The following is a 21,827-nucleotide window of genomic DNA, read 5'->3' on the forward strand; positions in this document are numbered from 1 at the left end:
GTCTCATGTGAGCATTTTAATTCCTGCTAATATTCCTTGTCTTATGCTATAGGGGAGAAGAATACATTTTATTCAGGGTGCAAATGGCAAAATATGTGTCTTTAGATTTTTACAAAGGTAAAAAACAGCTGTGGGTTTTAAAAGGGGCTGTGGTTTGTTTGTTTTTTTTCCCCTGCATTCGAGGAAATGATTTTAAAGCCACCTAGAAATAAATACCTTTTAGAAAAAAATACCTCTTAGAAAAAAAGGGGTTAAATGCAGGCTCTGGCCACCTTTCAGGGGCTTCTTTTTCTCCAGCTTTTGAGTCACTGATTTTTAAAACTCCACAAAAATTAAAAGCATCGTTAGGCTAGAATGATTAGAAATAAAAAGCCTTGTTTATTTTTTATTTCACAGCTCCTCAAAGTAGGGCTTGTTTCCCAAAAACACAGGCCTCTGCTAATTATTCACTTTACTTAGCTCTTTTTGGTTTTGAATGTCCATAGAATTAGTCTAGGGTTAACCTAATCATGTACCCAGAGGATTGATGCTAATCTTGATGGGATTAGGCCAACACGTCACATCCGGAGGGTGGGGGCTGAGCACGTCACTTCCGTTTAGAGTCATGACCTGCTGATGTAATCAGCACGTGGGTTTGTTTACTTTGATGATGTCACTGATCAAAAGTGCTGATCATTTTCATTAAAAAAAAAGGTATACACTACTTCTACTTTGAAAGCTTGAGAAAAATCAGCGTAGGTTGATTATTCCCTGAATAAGAGTTTTAATCTTGATTTTTCTGCATATGAACTTGGTTGACAAGTAACCTAGAAGTTAAATGTAGTAAGCTTAAAAATGGCATCTAAAAGTAGATCATGCTTGAATGAGGAAATAAATCCCTAAGACAAAAGGGATGGAATAGATTTTTGCAAGACGTTTTCACCAAATAGAGTACAACAACTTTGGTGTCCCAATGGGAAGCAAAGTGCCAAATAGAGCATATGCACCTCGGGTCACCTCAAGAGGCAAAGATGTTACACAAACATTTCTGGCATGTTTACAGAACTTGCCGGAGGCCTGGACTGATGCCTTGATTTATTTAAATATAAAGTTTCCTTCATTTATGCTAGCAGCAACATCTTTTAATTGCAGAGAATTCAAAACATTTTGTTGCACAGAAGCTCTGATATATAGAAGCATAGTTCATCCTGCCATTCATTATGGTGGCCTATCTATCTTAGTCTACTCAGAAAACCATCCTTTTCAAAGACACCAACAATGGAACACCATAACCTGAGGCACTAACCTTGACCCAGACTTTCTTCTTAATTCAAAACCCACTTGGCCATAAAAACGTCTCATGAAGTCCCAGTTTTATGGATAAACTGCCAGCCAGCACTCACTTGTTCTATGAATAAGCTATGAAATATATCTCCCCCCCCCCTGAATTTGTCCTCTACTGTGGCTTTTTCTTTCAACTTAACCAAATGATTTTCCCATATATGCTGTCATGGTGTCACTTTGATTGGCAAGTTTTACATCAGCCTCCAGCAAATGCTCATCACAATCAAAAAGCTTGAATTACTGATATGTAATTTTTGCAAACATAACCACACCATTTGATCCTTCCAGATAAGAACAAACTAAGTTCAGTCTAACAACTGAAGTCAAGTTGTTAAAAGTAGCTTTTAAACTTCTGAGATATGCATGTTGCCATCAGATTGCAGATCAGTATGGATATATATTTATTTAACAAGTCTGTGTACTATATTAATCAATGATACCTATAATCTAAGGAAAGCTTTGAAAGTATTTTTAGAAACCCTCTCACTATGCCTCAGAGTGTAGATGCCATATAAATGAGTATTTACAAGCCATTTGTTCTGACTTCATAGGAAAGTAGCAGCAGCTCCTCCCCTTATAACTATTTCTTACATTTGTTGATATAAGTAACAGAATAATCTGTGTACACCATATTTGTTGTCTGAACTCCATTAGGACTAGAAATAATAGATATGATGACATCAGGACTTGAGATCAGAAATCTTTTACTGAAGGGCAAGATACTTTTTCATTAATAGCTCTATTATGAAGATGAATTTCAAAAAAATTTAGTTTATGGAATAGAATATTTTGGGTAATATAGTAGGATCATTAGACTGGCTTCTCCACTGTATCTCAGAAGACATAATCTAATCAATTACACTACTGACCTCACATTTGCTTTTTCATGTTACCTTCAACTCATCAGTTCCTCATCCTGACCTTATTTCTGTTTGTTTTCCCATCCATTCCCTTGTCTCTCCCCATTTATTGAGTGTTCATCTACTTAATTCCCTGGCAAGAAAAATGACATTCAGGGTTTGTCATTTTTATAGCATAGCACCATCTGGACCACAAACTGTCACCCTTCCCTAAATCCCAAAGCAAATGACTTCTTTTCTTGCTTATGCTATCTAGCCTTATGGTGATTTTCTCTTTATCCAAAAGACTGAATCTCTGCATGGGCATTTCTGGGTAATCTGTTTATGAAGAATTGTCTCAGGCTGAAAATGTTAATTTAAAAGATGATCTGAGTTTCAAATGGCACATAGTCATCAGAAGAAGAGCTTTGCTTAGTACCTCAGAGATATTAGGGTTATGTTCTAAAGAAGAGAGGGTTAATTTAGAATAAAGTTTGCCTTGAAAGGACAAATAGGTCTAAACTTAGTTTCAATGTTCAGCTTGCAAAAAGTTTTGGTTTATCAAAAACTTTAACTGACTGTAAAGGAGATAACATAGCAAAAAGCAATATAAAACATAGTTTACAAAACACTGTATAACACATTGGGGAGAGGGGTGAAGGGTATTACTGATTTCAGTAACAAACAAATTTGCTGCTTGCAAATCAGGGTGATCTTTGCCATGAGAATGCCAATGGGTAACAAGGTAGAAGGACCAGGGGATGAAGAAAGACCCCATTATGTTCTTTGCTTTTTATATTTATAAGCAATATAAACCTTTATATTCAGTTCTCCTCCTTCGTCCAAAAACAAAATTATTTTGTAGGAAACTGATCAAGATTTTCATTAGAGAGAAGTCTCAATTTTTGGCTTTTTTCTTAGTGTATTTTGGAAAGTTATAGAGTTATAATCATTACTGTAGCCATTAAAACAAGAGGTCCTGGTGAAAATAAAATAAAATCCTAGTTATTTTTTCACATGATGTGGTAAGATATTTGCAGAAAGGAGATGAGTAATTAGAGTATGATATTGGAAGGGACTAAGACACAGGATCATGAAAAAACAGTAGATGTTGGTTGAAACATACCCTGAAAATACCTTATCATAGTATAGCTGGTTCCTTCAAGCTGGTAAGCAGAACAGGAAAAGTACTGACAGTTTTGAACTCTGATTTGGAGAAGACTTCTGTGAATATTGTGGACAGCTAAGTAAATAAACCAATGGATAATCACACTGGGTTCTCACTAGAGCACACATGACCAGGATCAAATTATTGTACTTCAGATACATTATGTGAGGTCCTGATGTTGAAAAAGGTAAAAGGAAAAGGAACTACATGACCAGCAGCATGGTGAATGTACTTGGTTATCAAGAGCATTGTGGCACAGTGGTTAGAATGCAGTATTGCAAGTTACTTCTGCTGACTGACTGCTGCCAGCAGTTCGGCAGTTTGATTCTCACTGGCTCAAGATTGATTCAGCTTTCCATCCTTCTGGGGTGGGTAAAATGAGGACTTAGATTATTTGGTGCAATATGCTGACTCTGTAAATTGTGTAGAGAGGGCTGTAAAAAGCACTAAGTGCTATTGCTATTGCTATCATGATAATAGTTGAACCTTTGGAAGATCTGAAAGATCAGGTTAGAGACAGATCATCATGAAGAAAAACTATATATGTGATGTCTATTTGATACCAGCTTAATGGAACATAATCAAGTTAGGAATGTAATATAATTGATATACTACAAGTATTCCAGAATAGTTATTAATAAATGACCCAAAGGAAAATAACCTCACCAAATTATTTTAAAAAGGTGAAAAGTAAATTGAATATATACAGACAAACTCATGCATTAGACTTTCTGTAATGATATTTAAATGGATCACTAATGGATCAGTGATTTTTTTAGCCTTCCTAAGAGAAGCTTAAATGGTTTTAACTGCTTTAACTTAATATAATATTTTGTATGTCCCCATACTTTGCTGGCATGGATAGGTTTAATAAATTCAATTAAATAATATAATTAATAGTCTGTGACTATGGTCTATATGGCCATTTAGAAAGCTACTTGCTGTGAAGTGGGATTTGTAATAAACAAATTATCAAGACCTTATTGTTCAAATATGCTATATCTTGCCTAAATCTTAAATTTACCTGTTTCTGACATCTTTTTCTACCTGATGACTCCATCTAATATTATGAAAAATCCAGTAGAAACGCCACTAATTCAAATTTTAATGGACAGGACAGTTTACATACTCATGAATCCTAACCAAGTAGTTAGTAATACCTATGAAGTAGAAAAATATCAAGACACTCTACAAGGACTATGATGGAATATCATTCAAATTCTGTACATTAATTTGGAACAATATGAAAATTTGTATAAAGAACCCACAGTGGAATCAATGTAGATACTCCAAAATGTATTTTCTTTTTTGCATTTTTGTTAACTGAAACTATTTTTATGACCCAAGATGGTGAAGAGTGCTAAGCAAAATTCCATAAAATTAGGAACACAGAAGGAATGAACAATAGAAATACAGCATGAAGCAATTTCTGAAAATTATAGAATTCTCTTGGAAACTCATTAAAGGTGGTGGTTTTGTTTATATATCTAAAGTATATGTGATTACACCTTTCTTCCAAACTGTATATTTTATCATTGGGTATATTTTTTCTAGATATTTTTGAATATCTCACAGAATTGTGAGAATCCTATTCTAGAACTGAACAGAAGGAAATCTTACATTCTTTCTTTTCTTGCCAATTTTGTATCCACTCTCTTCTTCCAATCTTGTGGTTTCTTTGCTCCTATTTCTACAAATATGGCTACATATACAGGAACTAAAGCTTTGATTTTCCAGTATGTAGAGTACTTCCAAAAAGTACCCCCCCTTTTTTTTTTAAAAAAAAAATCTCTTTATTCTTAAATAGTAAAAGCTAGTCAGGTTTTTTTCCAGCATGGAATTAAACTCATTTCCTTTTAAATTTTACTTTGGGGACTCCTGCCCTCCTTTCTGAACAAAGGATTTTTTGAAACAAGCTATGATCTTCATTATGAGATTTATAACACTACCTACACTTATAGGATAGGTAAACAGTTATATTATTTTGGGATATGAGATTGAATTTTTAGGCAATACATATGATTAACTAACAATATTTTTTAGAAAAATATATTTTAGATTATGTCAACATATGCTATACTTTTTTCAACATACAAGAGATATTAGTTCTAATGTCAGCAAAATGGAAGATACACCTTCTCTAAAATAGCACTATATTTCCAAGCTATTGTAATTCAGTAATTATAAGCTGGCATGAAAAGATATCTTTGTAAAGCAGAATAATTCTGACACATGGTGAATATTAGTCTCCTATGACTACCAATCATTAATAACTTCTGTGGGTCAGTAGAATCATTTCACCTTAAGAAAGAAAAGATTCAAACACCATACTTATTTTGTTATTTAATTTATTGACTAGCTAAGGTAGTCACTATCTCTCAGTCTAACCTACTGGGGTGATAAAATAAATGGAAAAAATATACTATCCTCATCCCATTCATTCCTTTTTACTCAAAGAAACATGTTGCTAAGTTTAATAAGTCTGGCTTAAAATTAGAACATGTATGCAGTTATAGGATTGTAACTTAAAAATATAGACACACTGGTACATATAAAACAGCTAAAAAGATACTACAAGATATCTGGAGATCTATTATAAAGACTCAAATTCAATAAATTAATCATATTGTTCATTTTTAGAAAAAAAACTGTGACAGGTGAAATATTATTTTTTTTACTTACCAGTAGAATCTATTTGGGGTTATGGATTCTTGTAGAAGCAGCCATCTTCTTCCAAATTCAACTGAACTGTACAGCTAAGAAGAAACATTAAAACAAATACAGTGTCTTAATCTTCTACCAAACTTCCACCGTGTTTTAATTCTCTTACAGCTTTATGATATGAATGATTACCCAGATTGTTTTTAAATTTTACTCTCCTTTTTCAAACCTACCAAGAAGGTTTACAAAAATATTTTCTGAAGAAGCACTCTTGATAATCCAAAAATGTGTTCTACAAAATGTTTCTTTTTAATGATATTCTCTTACTTTAGCTGTCTAATGTGAAAATGTGTGCAGCAACAATTCTGCCCAAATCAGAAAAGATTTGCTCTAACATGAGATGATTATTGGTATAGGTTTGTTTTAGAATGGGTCAAATACTAAAAAAAATGCATTTATTAAATCTGATATAGATTTAACAGTGGAACAATAGAACACATTTTTTTTCTATCTGTAACTTCTTCCATTTTACCCGGGAATCAAAAGTGTTGTGTTCCCTAGATTCACCAAAACTTTATTTGTTTGAAAACAGAGTGGGGCTTTTCTTTTTCTATCTTGCTTTCATCTCTTTTAGAAAGTCTTTGGAATTTGAAGTGATGGAAGATGCTAGTAGAGTTATTATTATTTCCTCATTCTATTTCTTCTTCTTCTTCAATATCCATGTTTTGTGATTTGGTAGTAGCTGTTCCCTGATGGCATTTTTCTTTGGAATTTAACTGCAAGCTGAGAAACATTGGTGAGGAAACATACAAAGAAAAGAAGAATACAGATAGTCCTTAGTCATTTAGTGACCATTCGAAGTTACAACCACACTGAAAAAAGTGACTTATGACCATTTTTCACACTTAGGACCCATGGTTTACATTCATATACTTGACAACTAACTCACATTTATGATGGTTGCAGTGTCGTGGAGTCATATCATCCCCTTTTGTGACCTTCTGACAAGCAAAGTCAATGGGGAAATAAGATTCATTTAACAACTGTGTTACTAATTTAACAACTGCAGTGATTCACTTAAAAATGTGGTGAGAAAAGTCATAAAATGCACAAAACTCAACAAATTTCTCAGTTAGCAACATAAATGTTGGGCTCAACTGTGATCATAAGTTAAGGACTACCTGTACTCATAGAACTGCATCTCCCATCCATAATAAATTTAGAATTTATTTTATTTTTTGCTTTAAGGGAAAATCATTTTAGCTATTAACTGAGAACAACTGGGGAGAATGCAGAATAATGTCAGTCTTGGTTTAGCCCTTAACAAACAATATCTTTCTCCAATTTTTATCTTTTTTTTTACTTTAATAAGTATACCTGTACCATATAGCTGTTCCTATAATATTATCCAGATTACTTTAATCATGAAAACAGAATCCTACAGCTGATGTCACTATGGCTGATGTCATATCCTGCTGATTTCTCAGTTGTGACAGCTGGTGATGTCAGTACAGTGCTTTACTTTTGAAAAAAATAATAACCAGCTGGAAAATGAAAGCAAAGAAAGGTAGGGATAACTCTCACTGAGTAAATCCCAGAATAGTGAACTTCATTAGCCACCATTCATTGGGGAATGTCTTTGATGAATTTACAAAAAAGACTCTTGTTTAAAGAGTGGGTTCTACTGTAGGGAGTGACCCAGTTAACAATGTGCTGTCAACCATGCTAAGTATATAACTTAATGCAGAAGAAATCTCAGTTTCTTTTTGTTTAGAAGATGAATGCAAGAGACTATGGACAACAGGAATAAAAATAATTGTCAGTACTGTCACAGTGTAAAGACTTTAAAGTTTCAATAATACAGAATTCCACAAAACTGGAAATTTAGACCTTAATCTGTATCAGATACAAGTGATAGAATACTTGGCCAGAAAGGATTGCTTTAAAATTTTCAGCAGCTTTATCAGAAGGTTTGGAAAAGCATATATAACAAAATGTGTTTTATCTTTATAGTTGGGCCAAGTTGACAGTGAGCTCCTGTAATGGGATTTCAATTGTCCCGATTTTTCATTTTCTGGGAGAAAGCAGACCTTTCCCTGCTGCAATTAAGCAGGGAGAAAGGAAGAAAAGATTTATTGATCACCACTAAAAATGGCTCTGTAGAAACACAATGAACTTAAAGTGGTAGAACATATTTATTTATTAATCAAATTTATCTCTATCACTTAAGTTGTAACCTAGTTGGATAATGAAACATCTGTATGCAAACAAAGAGGTTCAGAGAGCATCAAGAACTCCATAGTTCACTCCTGAACTACATATAGTCACTTACGTTGGAACTGTTTTATTTTAAATTAGGGCTGTACAATGGGGAGAATAAAAAGGAGCTGAAGTAATGAAAGTAGGGCTGATAAAGAACTGTAACTAAAGATGACAGAGTCTAAAATAAATATCAAACAACAAGAAGCAAACAACAGAATGATCTACTCCAAGGTGGGTTTGTGGAGGTTAAAATACTCATTGGTTGCCTAGTCATATCAATGTGAGAAAAGCCCATTATATCACTGGAAAGAAATGTGCTCTAATATTTGAGATTGCAAAGCTAGAAAGTCCACAGAATTGCCAAATTGTCTTCAAAACCATCCAAATGAATTGGAGGCACTGGATTTTGATCTGATATCTCAAATAATTTTGGAAATGTGATTCAAATGTTTAATTTGAATTGAATCATTCTTTAGAATATTTGTCTTATCCCAGAATCCCAACACGTCCAACTAGATTCTATGGGAAGCCCCTCGTTTGTTTCCCACCTTTAGGCTTCATGCTTCCAGTTTTGATAAGACACAGTGCACATTAGACAACCACAGCACAATAATGGATATTTTTCTGGATTTACATATGATCATGGGTAAATGCCCTATTCAAATGGTACTCAAACTTTTTAATAAAAAACAAAAGCACCATATAACGAAATGGCTATGAAACAGAATTGTGTGTCAGGTTAAATCAAAGCACTCAAGCTTCACAAATTTGACCTTAACTAAGACATCAGATAAATGAAAAAGCTTTTCAGTGGGGAGTTTATGTCAAATATTTGCTGGGGAATCATGTTGTTGTAGCTAGGCAGAAAAATGGTAGACTGGAAATAATCTAGCCATGTTTTAATCCTTCAAAAATGGTACATTGGCCATTTTTCTTCCAGTTGTTTACACTGCTAAATGAAAGTGACAAGGTGTTGCTTTTTTTTTTCTTAACAACTGACAAAATCAGATAATCCATAACCAATTACCTTTATTATCCTAGGATCAGGATGGTAATTCTTTATTGTTTGATTAAATTGCAGAGTATGCATACTAGCAACAAAAACTATTTCACTATTGATGGGCAAGTTTATTTTCATTTCCTTCAAATATAGAAAATAAATGCTATACAGAGTAGAGACTGAATTAACAGCTCAACATCTTGTCTTTCATGGAATTACCTATTTTTTCCCACTTTCTTTTCTCCCAGTTTAATGGGCATATGTGTGACAACTACAGTATTTATCTACGCACAGATATTCAGATAATCTATATTCTTAGCTATTCTAAACTGCATTTGTACCAGAATATTACATACTACTATGATTTCATGTTTGTTATTCTAGAGATGTACAGAATATGGGCATGAAATAATTTGAGCTATGAAAATCATCAATCAAAGGTTGATGACATTTCTGCTATTATATTACTTTGAGCTGAGATACTGAAATGAATGAGATTTTTATGAGATCTTGAACTTATTGCCAAAGATCCATGCAGGAGAATTATTCATTGGTTGTCACCAATTTAAAGACAGTGAAAAGGAGCGGAAGGAGAGAACAATTTGAAAAAGGATAGGTGAAAAATGTCACATGGAAGTACAGAATTATGTTGATATTTTGTGTACCAATGTAGCACTCTAAATTGACTTAGAAATATGGAAAATTTCATTGGTATATTTTTTATGATACAAGAACCTTCTGATTTTGAAGTGGCTCCTCATCTTAAATTTAGAGAAAAACCACTTGGATGCTCTTTGAAAAATGTAAAAAATAAGATTAGGAAAAAGGAGTTTAAAAGTGAAAAAGTACACAATTATATTACTGAACACAGATAGACATGCAGACATGGTCCTTCTTTGGGCCGAGAAGATGACTAAGTGAAGAGAAATTCCATATACTAGTTGTACTAGTTAGATCATCTAGTATTATTGTCTCTTCTTTTGTGTTCAGTTAGCCCAGTCCTTCCAGTACTTCAATAGGTTAAAATTAATTAATATAGAAAATCAAAGCCAAAGATAGGAAAATCCAAGCATTTCAAAGAAACCAAGCAATCAGTCAAACTGCACAAAAGCCATTAATGTCTCAAAGGTGCTTTTTCAAGAGATATCTGGACTTCCTTTGTTTTTGTTGAAGATGTTTCAGTCTCATTCAGAACTGTAGAAGCTTCTTGTATCAGAAGTGGACAGTCTTCAAGCAAAACAAAGAAAATCCAGTTGCCTCTTGATAAAGCACCTTTGGGACAACCATGAGCTGGATGATTGAAAAACGTAATAGACAAAAGCCATTAATATGATTCACTGGCTGTTTAGGTACTTATATATTTATTCAGTATTGATATGGACCACTAATAATGAGCAAGCTTTCCAATATGCCTCTAAAACAAAGAAAAAGTTGTTTAAAATATATTGAAATTAACATCCAACCATTTATTTTTCTTTCCTGTGATGCCATTTTAATTTTTCAAATAAACAAATGAAAACAAATAACCATCACACCATCATTAATGTGTTTAGGCAAAGGTACTTCTAATCAGTGTTTTTTCAAATGATTCTCTTTCCTTATACAAGTATTCTATGAAATGCCATGTATTTGATATTCATAAATTGAAAAGATATTAGCTATCCTGATAATTTTTTCAAAATCTTTAATATATACATTAAGATATTTGAAGAAAATTCTGTATCAGACAACATACTAGGGATAGGCAATTATGTTCAGTAGAGACCACTGTTTTTTTCACATTATCTAAGGCAGTGGTTCTCAACCTTTTTAATGCCACAACCCCAACTGGTCGTAAGTCGAGGACTATCCAACCGGTCATACGTCGCCAGCCGAGGCATAGCTGGCAAGGGGCAGCGACGGCGCAGGCCCAGCCCAAGGGAGGTAAGGCACCTGCCGGGCCCCACGCGTGCCAGGAACCCTCCCTGTGCCCACCGGCCTCCCACCTCTGGCCCTCTTTTACTTACATTTTTAGTAGTTGCTCAGCAGGGAGGGGTGGAAACTTCCAGACAGCTCGCCTTCGCTGCAGACAACTTGCAGCACCGTTTGCAGAATGGGACTTTTGGCGGGCTCAGCAGAGACAGCCTGGACAATTCCTATTGGCTTTTGAAAGTCAATAGAATTAGACTCTATTCAAGAGAGTCTATTCTATTGGCTTTCAAAAGCCAATAGAATAAAAGGGAGTAGCACAGCTAAGGAAAAGGGGAAAAATGGCGGACTACGTTGTTTGGTGACCCCCATGAAATGGTCGTTCGACCCCAAATGGGGTCCCGACCCACAGGTTGAGAACCACTGATCTAAGGTTTCCAAGGGCCAAAGGGAACATGTCCAGTGACATTAAATGGCGTTAGTCAAGCAATCTTACTATACAGTTAAATAAAATATAATAAAGGTATGCCCTCTGTTTCTAATATTGTTTTATTTTCCTTTTCCAGTGCTATCAAGGTAGTACACAACTGTAAAATAGGATATAAAATATGAAATAAACTTATGAAAATATAACAATAAAATTATACCAGCACTATTAAAATTACCAGATACAGATCTACCCATATCCATACATGTGCACTTCATAAAGGCAGTGCTGGGATTCAAATATGTAAACAACTGGACTTTCGGAAGTCCATTCTGGGCCTGGGAAACAAAAAAATTAGCTACCGGTTCTACCAAACTGGTGCAAACTGGCTGAATCTCACCACTGCATAAAGGCAAAATTAAATTTCATGTACTGACATTCTTTTAAAAGCAGAAAAAGTGAATATCTACTAGATCCAGAGAGAAATTTTTCACACTTTGAGATAATATACAAATAAAGACTATTTGTATATATGTTACAAATATTCATAATACAACTTGAAGCCTTTTAGATGAATCTAGCTCTGAAATTGCTGGTTGTTAACTGGGCATCAAAAATCTGGGCAAACAAACAACAGTATTTTGGGACCTCTTTGTTGTCACCTAAGATTTTTTTTTGTAGCCCAGATGTGGAAGCATAAGCTGATGTGGATCCTTCAAGACATAATGTGGTCATGAGACTGTGCCCCAAAGTTTTAGCTATAGAACTTTGGATTTTTCCTTTTAAATAGCCCCACTTAAAGCATATTGTAATAATCTAATTGTGATGAAACCAAAATCTAGATCAGACATTTCATTACTCAGAAACATATTTTTTAAAACATGGTACCTGTGCAAATATTTGTTTTTAGATACATCTTTGAGGTACAGTTGAGTATTAAGGAGCACAAGTAACCTGAAAGTCTGATCTTTAAAATGGAGCACAACATGTTCCCAATTTTCAATTTCTAATAACTATACCTGACTTTCTGCTGATGAATAGCATCTATATTTTTTGTTACACCCCGCCCCCTTTATATTCTCTTACATTCCCCCCTTCATTCAATCTGAGTAGATCAAGAGCAGGATATAGATTCTTGAGATAAAATCCAGAGTGAGTTGTTCTTTCTTCAGGATCAAAACAAATGTAAAGCTTACTTTCTTTCCTCCATTCCTTCCTTTCTAAAATGTAGAAGAGGTCACTAAAAAGCCCAAAGATTTATTTCATGCATAACACAATCAAGTTCTTTGCAGGATAGTCATACTCTAGTACTTTCTGAAATGGCCATTTGACCACGTGATAATTATATCTTCAAATGATCATACTTGAATATATTAAGCTATAAAGATACTTCTTCACAAAGAAATCAGTACTGTGCTGGTTTCTTTAACAATTACAATTACAGAAAGAGAGCCCAAACACTCATATGTGGTATCATTTGTTTTTTAAAAAATCATGTATTTCATTTGTCCATCCTGACTTATATTTCTTCATATAAAATCCTTTGAAAAATATAGTAGATTACTTTCAATTGATCAGCAGATTTGGTGCAGATTTAGTTCATACTGTTTATTTTTAATCTGGCTATACAGTCATTTATATTTCTTCCCCTTTACCTGCTTATAATGAAATTTAGGCACAATGCAAGGGTACCATTTTTCCCTTAAAATCAGATGAAATAGAATAAGCAAACTGAGTAACTTCAGATGGTACTTTGGTAGGTTTATAACCATCTCTTGTTTATATTAAGACATTAATTTTGAACCTGGCATCTCATTATCAGCTGAGATCTAATAATGTTCTTCTGGAATTTGTCTAATCATTTTCATGATTAAGAACATATGTACTTATCACCACCACATGGATGTATTTTGTATCTTTCTAGACCCATATTGACTTTCATAACAGAGCAAATTGTATAAGGTTATGAAGTAGAAGAACTGATTTTTTTCCATGCAAGCATAAATTGAAGTAGCAAGGGGCCAATTCTATGGTTATTATCCACAGAATTTGGGCAGACTGCCACATGGAAGTCTATTTGATAGAATAATTGAAAAACACTTCCATGGGATATCTGTGGAACACAGCTTTATGAAAGCTAATGGATAAATTCCCGATGGTGTTACTCAGTGACATTAATGGTGGATTTTCGTTTCCATGTTTTCAGTTTTGATACTGTTCAACCCAACAGACTGGATCACTCACAGAGTAAAAAACAACATAAAAGCAAGAACATAACAATAATTGAAACCTGAACAAATTACAAAATAACTGCAAAATAATTCTAAGGTAATTACAAGATAATTACAAGATGGCAATCCAGACAATTACCATCTAAAGATATAAACCATCACAAATAGGAGAATCTCAATCCAGAATTCCATCAGATGGGAGTCATATGGATCTCAGGGGAGACCTCATTCCACAATCTTGTAAAATACAAGACTGATTTTTGTAACTGTCATATACGGAAATATATGTTTTGTTTGTGATTAGTAAACAAAATTCAAAATTAATATGTCCACTTTGACGTTTTTATTTTTCCTTTGGGAATTTTGTCCCCCCTTCATTTAATCTTTCTTTTCACCTTTGAACTCTGCCATAGTTATAAAATATATGAGCCATTTGCTGAAAACCTTCAAGAAGAAACTGAATATTTCTTTCATTTTTGTCCTATCAAAATTGTTCATAAACCTTTTTGGGGAGAAAAGGGTAGAAATAAATTTGATAGTTGGAGACAGCCAATTTGAAAAGTGCCTGCTAAATGACACATATGTATTTTTCTTAAAGTAAAGCCAATTTGTTCATGCTCGGGATATTTTGCCGTGCTATATGACAGAAGGCTAAAATTGTTTTTTAGGGACATTTTAAAAATGTGGTGTTTGAAAATTTTAATAGAATTGACTTGATTTAAATCTTTTAGAGTAAACTGATTTAATTAACCACCAAGATTTGTACCTCTGAATGTTTAAATATTTTGGACGATACTGATGATCTTTTCCAATTCTATATTCTTCAAATACGTTGACTTAAATATTATAATACATCAGCCTACATGATTTTATTAAATGAACTGAAGACCTGGGGAATGAAATGCTTATATTACCACAAAAGCATGTACATTATTTCCCATTTTGCCAGAAAAAAAAGCCAGATGCAAAACTGTTCCCTAACCAACCTGTTGCTAAAGGAAATAGGATCTAAGAATAATTATAGGTTGGGATAACCATCACCTGGGGTAAAGGTAATATCAGTGCTGCTAACTAATTAACACTAAAGCTTTCTAATTCACCTGTCTACTGGCCTGTTCACTGGCCTATTTGCCTGTTTGTCATTCTCTCATCTACCTGTTATATCTACCATATAGACAACATAGTGCAGCTATTTCACTTACAAAGCAACTCAGGGCAGGAACTGGCAACCTATGGCCACCTAAAGATTGAATTTAACAGGAACCAAAAATTAGAGTGACAATGCAAAGGATTGTCAGAATTTTCTTTTTGCTCTTATCTTATTTTTCTGGGAAAAAATATTTCATAAATCATCTTTATTTTGCAAAGTGCTTGAAATTATGATTGGGTGTATTTCTCTTCCCAAAACCAAAGGAAACCCTGCTCTCAAATAATGGTTAAAGAGACATGCACACAACCCCAAAAAGGGATAGGGAGGTGCACAGGAGTATTGCTTACCATGCCAGTGCTGCAGGTTTGCCTACTTCTGTGTTAAAAGATAGGCATTTAGCATGATATACCTTCTAGATAGTTGTGCAGCACCTATCCTGCTACAGCATAAACCAACTTCCATGTTTATTCTAGGGCTTCTTAAATTAATGAGGAATTGACCGGGAAAGATGCTCTGGAATGATGAGTTTCCCTGATTTCCAGAACTTTATGCCTATTCCAGTTAGAATGTGATACAAGAGGAAAATAATTAAATACATGAATGGATACTAACCACATTCATTTAATTAGATGTAGAAGTTAAAGAAATTAAATCAGGTTTGATTTTTTTTCCTGGCCACCTTCTACTTCCTTTAAGACCTACAGATCTATGGTACTCTTCAACACATAAATTGATCATTTGGTTATTTTAGAGAGCAGTTGGAAGGTGTTAATGACCTTCTCTGAATCTCCTGTCTTTCCTGATATGCTGGCTATTAACTGACCCTTTGTTTTGCCTAATATAAGGCAGGGAATAAAAGCAATACGAACCTTCTGATCCTGACTGTAGGCTAAAATCCAGTCCTCCTGCTTGGGATGAAAGAGCATACTATGGATGTAGAAGTTCAACCGATATTTTTGATAGGTGGCTCCTTCATCAGAACTGATCAGCAGGCTGCTCTCAATCTCAGGATCCGTAAGCAACATAATCTGCACAGATAAAAACAAAAGGGAACTGGAATTTGAAACAAGAAAAAGGTAAAATAAACATTCTGAAATATCTAGAAAATCATTGTTGAGAAAGATTTTTTAAGTGAGCTCCATAGCTGTATGAAGCCATCCAAATGTAGACAAAGTAAAGATGGTCTTCTAAGTGGAAAGGATAGAGGAACAGCATCCTACTTAACTAATCCAAGTATTTCTGTAATACAGTCTATACCAGCGGTTCTCAATCTTTGTGTGATGGCGACCCCCCCATCACACGGACGCACCGCGCATGCGCGGCAGCGCTCCCATGTGCGGCGGCGCCCCCATGCGCGGCACACATGCGTGGCGGCAGCCCCTGAGGGGGAAAAATGGCAGATTGCGTTGTTTGGCGACCCCTGTAAAATGGTCGTTCGACCCCAAATGGGGTCGCGACCCATAGGTTGAGAACCGCTGGTCTATACAAAGGCATAGATAACTTTTTTTTACTGTATTTGATACTATATTTTTCAAATGTACATTATGAGTTATACTGAAGTGCCCCATTTTTTTTTCTGTTGAAAGCTGTGGACACATGGATTTCCATGACAGAATAAAACAAAAGCCCACAGTAATTAACAGAGATGGTGAACTGAGGCAGCAACTGAGGACAAGAAAGGCCAAAGAGGCAAAAAAAGTGAGACACTCTGTCTCTTTCTCTGGCACTGCCTTTGATCATTATTATATTAAAGACAAGACAAAAGAAGGAAGAGCAGAGAATGTCAATCAAATCATAACACATTCTCCAAAATTCACAGAAAGGATAAGAGCCTGAAGGTATTGTCAAGTACCAAAAAGTAGAAAGCCTTTTCTAGAGACTCTGAAAATTTTGAATCAGCACAAGAAAGTTTCCAGTGATATCAGTGATATCAAGGCAAGTCCTACATACATTATCAGTCATTACTTTTTTTTTTAACTTAAAGATACCATTTAAATTCAATTGTATCACATTCTACCACTCCCTATATATTGGTCCCTGTGCTATCATTCTTTCCATAGGAACTGTTATGTACTGGGCTTAATTAAGAGCAGGTGCACATGGTCTGCCGGATAAGGCTTGTTGTCTGCAAGCAATGACTAGCATTCAATTTGCGCAGGAAAACCCATTGCAACGATTGGCTGGCGATGCTCCAGGGAGAATGTATAAAAAGTGGTGGAGCCATTTTATTCTTGTTCTGTTTTACTTTGAATAAAGAAATACCATGTTCTTGAGCTCTGACTATTCAATGCCTACCAATGTGAGAAACAGAACAGGAACCTTCCTTTCCAGTGGTGGGATTCACATCCCAGAACAACTGGTTCTCTGTGTGGATGCATGACTGAGCCTTCAAGGTCTAGGATAGACTTCCGGAAGTGGCATTCCCACACGTCTGGTGAGCTGTTCTATGCCTGGGAGGCCTCCTGCAGGCCTCCCAGGCCTAGAACAAACTTCCAGAAGTGGTGTACATTCAGCCGGTTCTCTGAATTCAACAAAATTTAGCTACCGGTTGTGAACCGGCTGAATCCCATCACTGTTCCTTTCACACCATAAGATAAAGAAAAAAAATCACACTACCTCTGAGAAGTTATAAAGATTTGAACTTCTTCCTTAAAGAAATAATTCAGAATCTGTCATAGTAATCCCAGGTAATAAGTATTGTACTCAGAACTCTTGAAATAAAGGGATCGACATAAAAGCTTTTACTTCCAGTGTAATAACTAGACATTATATTTTCTTATCATTCTATAGCCATTTATCATTATTATCCTTCTCTCTTGAAGTTATATACTAAAGCAGGTTAGGTATCAATGTTAGACATCATAGTCTCTGGATTTTGACTTTTATGTCCAGTAGATGCCAGTCCCTTTTTCTTTTCTCTATGCTTATATCATTTTTTCCTCTGTTATTTCAGCACAACTCATCACTTTATACCAGATTCCAGAACCTGGATAAATAAATGGTAACATTGGGTTCTTTACTATAGCAACATGGAAGACATGGAATATTAGAAGAGGGAAAAATTCTCAATAACAAGGAACCCTGATCAAAATGAACAACAGTATATTTTTTAATGGTAAAAACTGTTATGGCACCAAAACCAAGTGACAGGCCCTCCCAGGCTCTTTTGTTCTACACTCAGATAGTAATATTTTAGTTTTTGATCATAGACAATTACTACAAGAAGAATGCCTAACTATAAGAAAGTTGAATATATTGAAAGGTTTTCTTAAAAAGGGAGGGTGACTATTTTGCCCAAAAAACAAAAAAAAACCTAATTACAATCCACAGTCAGCTTCATAAAGGCACACAGCCATTGGCATTACACTAAGTAGATATATTTCAGCATAGCATGGCATATCAACAGTGCCAGGATTCTATCCCTTCCCACCCAATCCTATGAATTCACAGATGGTTAGCTTCATTATTCAAAACAGTATTAAAATGTGTAATAGGTGCCCCTTAATTTCATTTAATATTGCGACTAGCATATTAATTTGTTTTATTCTCTGTGCACTGGGCATACACATATATGGGCGTGCATGCATTGCAGACATTTATTAAATGGAATGAATTTTCTGGACTTGATGCTCTGTTGGATGGAAATAATATAGCAGAAAGTAATGCATAATATTCTAAGTAGCAACTAGTTGGAACTGAAACTCAATTGTGATTTGAATTCAAATGTACCTATATTTAGATAAGTTCCAATGAAATGCAACATAGACTATAGTATCATTATTCTAAATAAGTGCAAATTTGAGAAACAGAGCTTAGAAGTCTTTCTGAGCTGAACTGAGGCATGGTTATTACAGTTATATAATAGATCAGAAACTTATGGCATTTTAATGATTAACGTTATTATTCCTAATCACAGATACATGAAATGGGCACTTTTTTAAAGGGAAGGAAATAAATGTGGGCAATGAGAATAAAGGGGAACAAAAGGCAAACTAAATGAATAAAGATTATTAATTTGATCCCGATATAGTCGTATTTAGACTAGATCAGAGATGGGTAATTCTCCAGCAACAAGGGCTGCAAAACAGCTCTAGTAATATAGAACATTTTATTAGGACACAGAAATATTTGCTGCAGATTTTTTTCTAGTTCTGTTATTGTTATTCCCTGGATCACATGTAATCAGAATTTACACACCCCTCATTTCTGGTTCTTTCTATTTTCACGATTCATTTGATCATAACATGTAATTACCACCTATCTATGGATTCCTGCTTTCACATATGACTATAACAACTTAAATTGTGCCAATCTATTTATTTCTGATATAACTACATTTTCACCTTTTCATGTACAGTATAATTAAAACTGCACCTTCATCTGCCTGCATGTATGCACCCATCAATGTCATTCAATGGCATTAGATCACTTTCATTCAAATCTATTACATCCTTGCTCTTAGTTTTACAGCCATTCTGTCAGAACCATCTCCCCAGAAACCAAGAAAGAAATGAGGAGTTACTTCTAAATAGTTTCTTTAATTGTTCCTCTATTGTATCTATAGGCAGAAATCTTGCCCAACTAAAGTAACTATTTGCATAACTAGATATATTCTGAGAGTCACTGGGAAGGATCTGTTTTAACCTTTTTCTTCCCTAGTGATTCTCAGAGTGTAACTGTAGTAATGCAAATAGTTGCTTTAATTGGGCAAAATGTTTGGTTTGTTTTGCTGCTTCTTCCCTTCTGCAAATCCAGATTACATTCCACCATACATACAACATGCCTATTTCATTCATTCATTTCACCAATGAATTCAGTCTCCTTACTGTTTATTCTTATTATATTCCAAGTCATAAGCTTCCATGTATCAGATATTGATATGTATGAATACAGATAGAGAGCCAGAAACAAGGGCACCATGAATGCTAGTCAGTCTCAGCATGGACCTTGGGCCATTCCCTCTCTCTCTTTCTCTGAGCCCTATGAAGGAGGCAACAGCAAACCATCTGAAATATTTCCAAGAAACTGCAGGGATTTGTGCAGCCAGTCACCAGGAGTCGACAAGGACAAGGAGGAGAAAGAGAACAAAAAGGAAAAAGAAGAGAAGGGGGGAGGGAAAGAAGTAACATACTGTATGCTGCCCCTCAAACTTTGTTCTTTATGTTTTCACATAACTCAGTTTAATAATATAAAGAAGCTGTCGATCAGGTTGCCAGCCTTAGCTACAGCTGTATGACATATCACATTACCTAGTAACAGGAAGAACACTTACTTCAACTCAGTCAATTTTGACATATTTTGGTCAGTATGCCATAAGCACATCCACAGCCTAGTTTATAGTATCTGTGGAAGTTATGGTATTTGTTGCAAGCTAGAATTTCTAATATAGAGATTACACTGCAGAGCAGCATGCTTTTTCTTGCTAAGCAGGACATATGTGCAGTGCACTGACACACAATGTATTTTAATAGTCCTATAATAAATTCTATGGAGCTAAATCTTGGCTACTTGTGTTACTGACTTTCTATAATGAACAAACTACATTAATGCGCATCTGACGTAGTACATTTATTCATCAACACATATACATATTTATAGCCTCATAAATGGTGGCAGTTAAACCATCCTTATCCTGAATCCTAGATCACCCTCACCAGTGCAGCAAGAAATGTACTGGTTTCATGGATGAAGAATCTATCTTGTGGTTGATAGGTTGGCATTCTGGAACTAGAAGCTTCTGAGGCTCCTCCATTTGCAGCTCTCAATAATCAGTTGTATTTGGAACAGGAAATAGAAAATATCATTTTAACCCTTAAATAAGGAGAACACCAATTTCAAAACAGAATAACACCAATTCTCCTCTGAAACAATTGAGAAATATAAGAAGTTCTATTTTCCATCCACTTTGTGATATCCTCTGCGATTTGAGGTCCCCTTAAAGTAATATTTAATTGCCTATTGTCTAATAATCCCTAAGTAGATTTAAAGCAGGGCTGTAGTAAGATGACAAACCACGGGATAGATTATATCCATAATTTGGAGGAGAAATGGATCTTATTAAGAACAAGGACATTTAAGATGAATAGTGTAAAAGAACATCATATAATGAGCCATATAAGTATATGAACAAGTCTCCCTGTGGAGGTGGGTATACGATTCAGTGTTTATGAGGCTTAATAAAAATAAATGGAGTAGAAATTCCTGCAGCTATGGATCTCCCTGTCTATATAAATCCCTATTCCCCCCTGGGTTAAATCCTAGTCAGCAGCTGCTTTGCCATCAGTTCAACCATCCTCACAATGTTCTACAGATAATGAACTCTGAATCACCTTAGGCAAATGTCTTGTTAATAACCTTGGCACTGACCATGCATACCTAAGCCAAGCCTGGCCATTTTACATTCTTTTTACAATGAAGTTAGCAGTCTATCTAGACCACCTGCTGCAAAATAGACTATATACAGAAAGGGCTGAAGACTTCTTCACATGGCTAGTAACTAGAAGAAAATGACAACAAAGTATGAAGGTAAAGAAAGGAAGAACTTGCCTGTAGGATCTTGTGGTACTATGTATAATAATGTTTAGTATACATAATGTTGACTCAGAGTTCAATCAGATCTGTTTTATTTTTGACTACAATTCCAGTAATGCTACATTTGTGTAAGGCTAAAACAAGTGACACTCGGGAAACAAGTTTTAATTCAGCAACATCTGGGCTCTTCCAGATAGTCCTGAAGTACATCTGCTAGCATCATTGACTACTGGCCATGTAACTATAGCTGCTGGAAGAGAGTTGTAGTTTAGAAATATCTGGAAATGTTTCCTATGCCCAAGGAGAAGTTTTAGATTCTTCTCTACC

The 21,827-nt window shown here is 35.0% G+C and overlaps 1 protein-coding gene across 5 annotated transcripts in view; it reads right to left on the reverse strand.

Annotated features, from left to right (window-relative positions):
• SORCS1 (sortilin related VPS10 domain containing receptor 1) overlaps positions 1-21,827 on the reverse strand; it is a 440,998-nt gene that overhangs the window by 136,724 nt on the left and 282,447 nt on the right. For all 5 annotated transcript variants that reach the window (XM_039335794.1, XM_039335792.1, XM_039335796.1 and 2 more), the window contains exons 4-5: positions 15,839-15,997; positions 6,013-6,086 (exon numbers count right to left, since the gene is read on the reverse strand). In XM_039335794.1, the coding sequence (XP_039191728.1) occupies positions 6,013-6,086; positions 15,839-15,997 (233 nt within the window). The remainder of the gene's footprint in view (positions 1-6,012; positions 6,087-15,838; positions 15,998-21,827) is intronic.

Source organism: Crotalus tigris, unplaced genomic scaffold (genome assembly GCF_016545835.1).
Source record: "Crotalus tigris isolate CLP2741 ecotype Arizona unplaced genomic scaffold, ASM1654583v1 scf7180000017659.2616968, whole genome shotgun sequence".
NCBI classification, from domain to species: domain Eukaryota; kingdom Metazoa; phylum Chordata; class Lepidosauria; order Squamata; family Viperidae; genus Crotalus; species Crotalus tigris.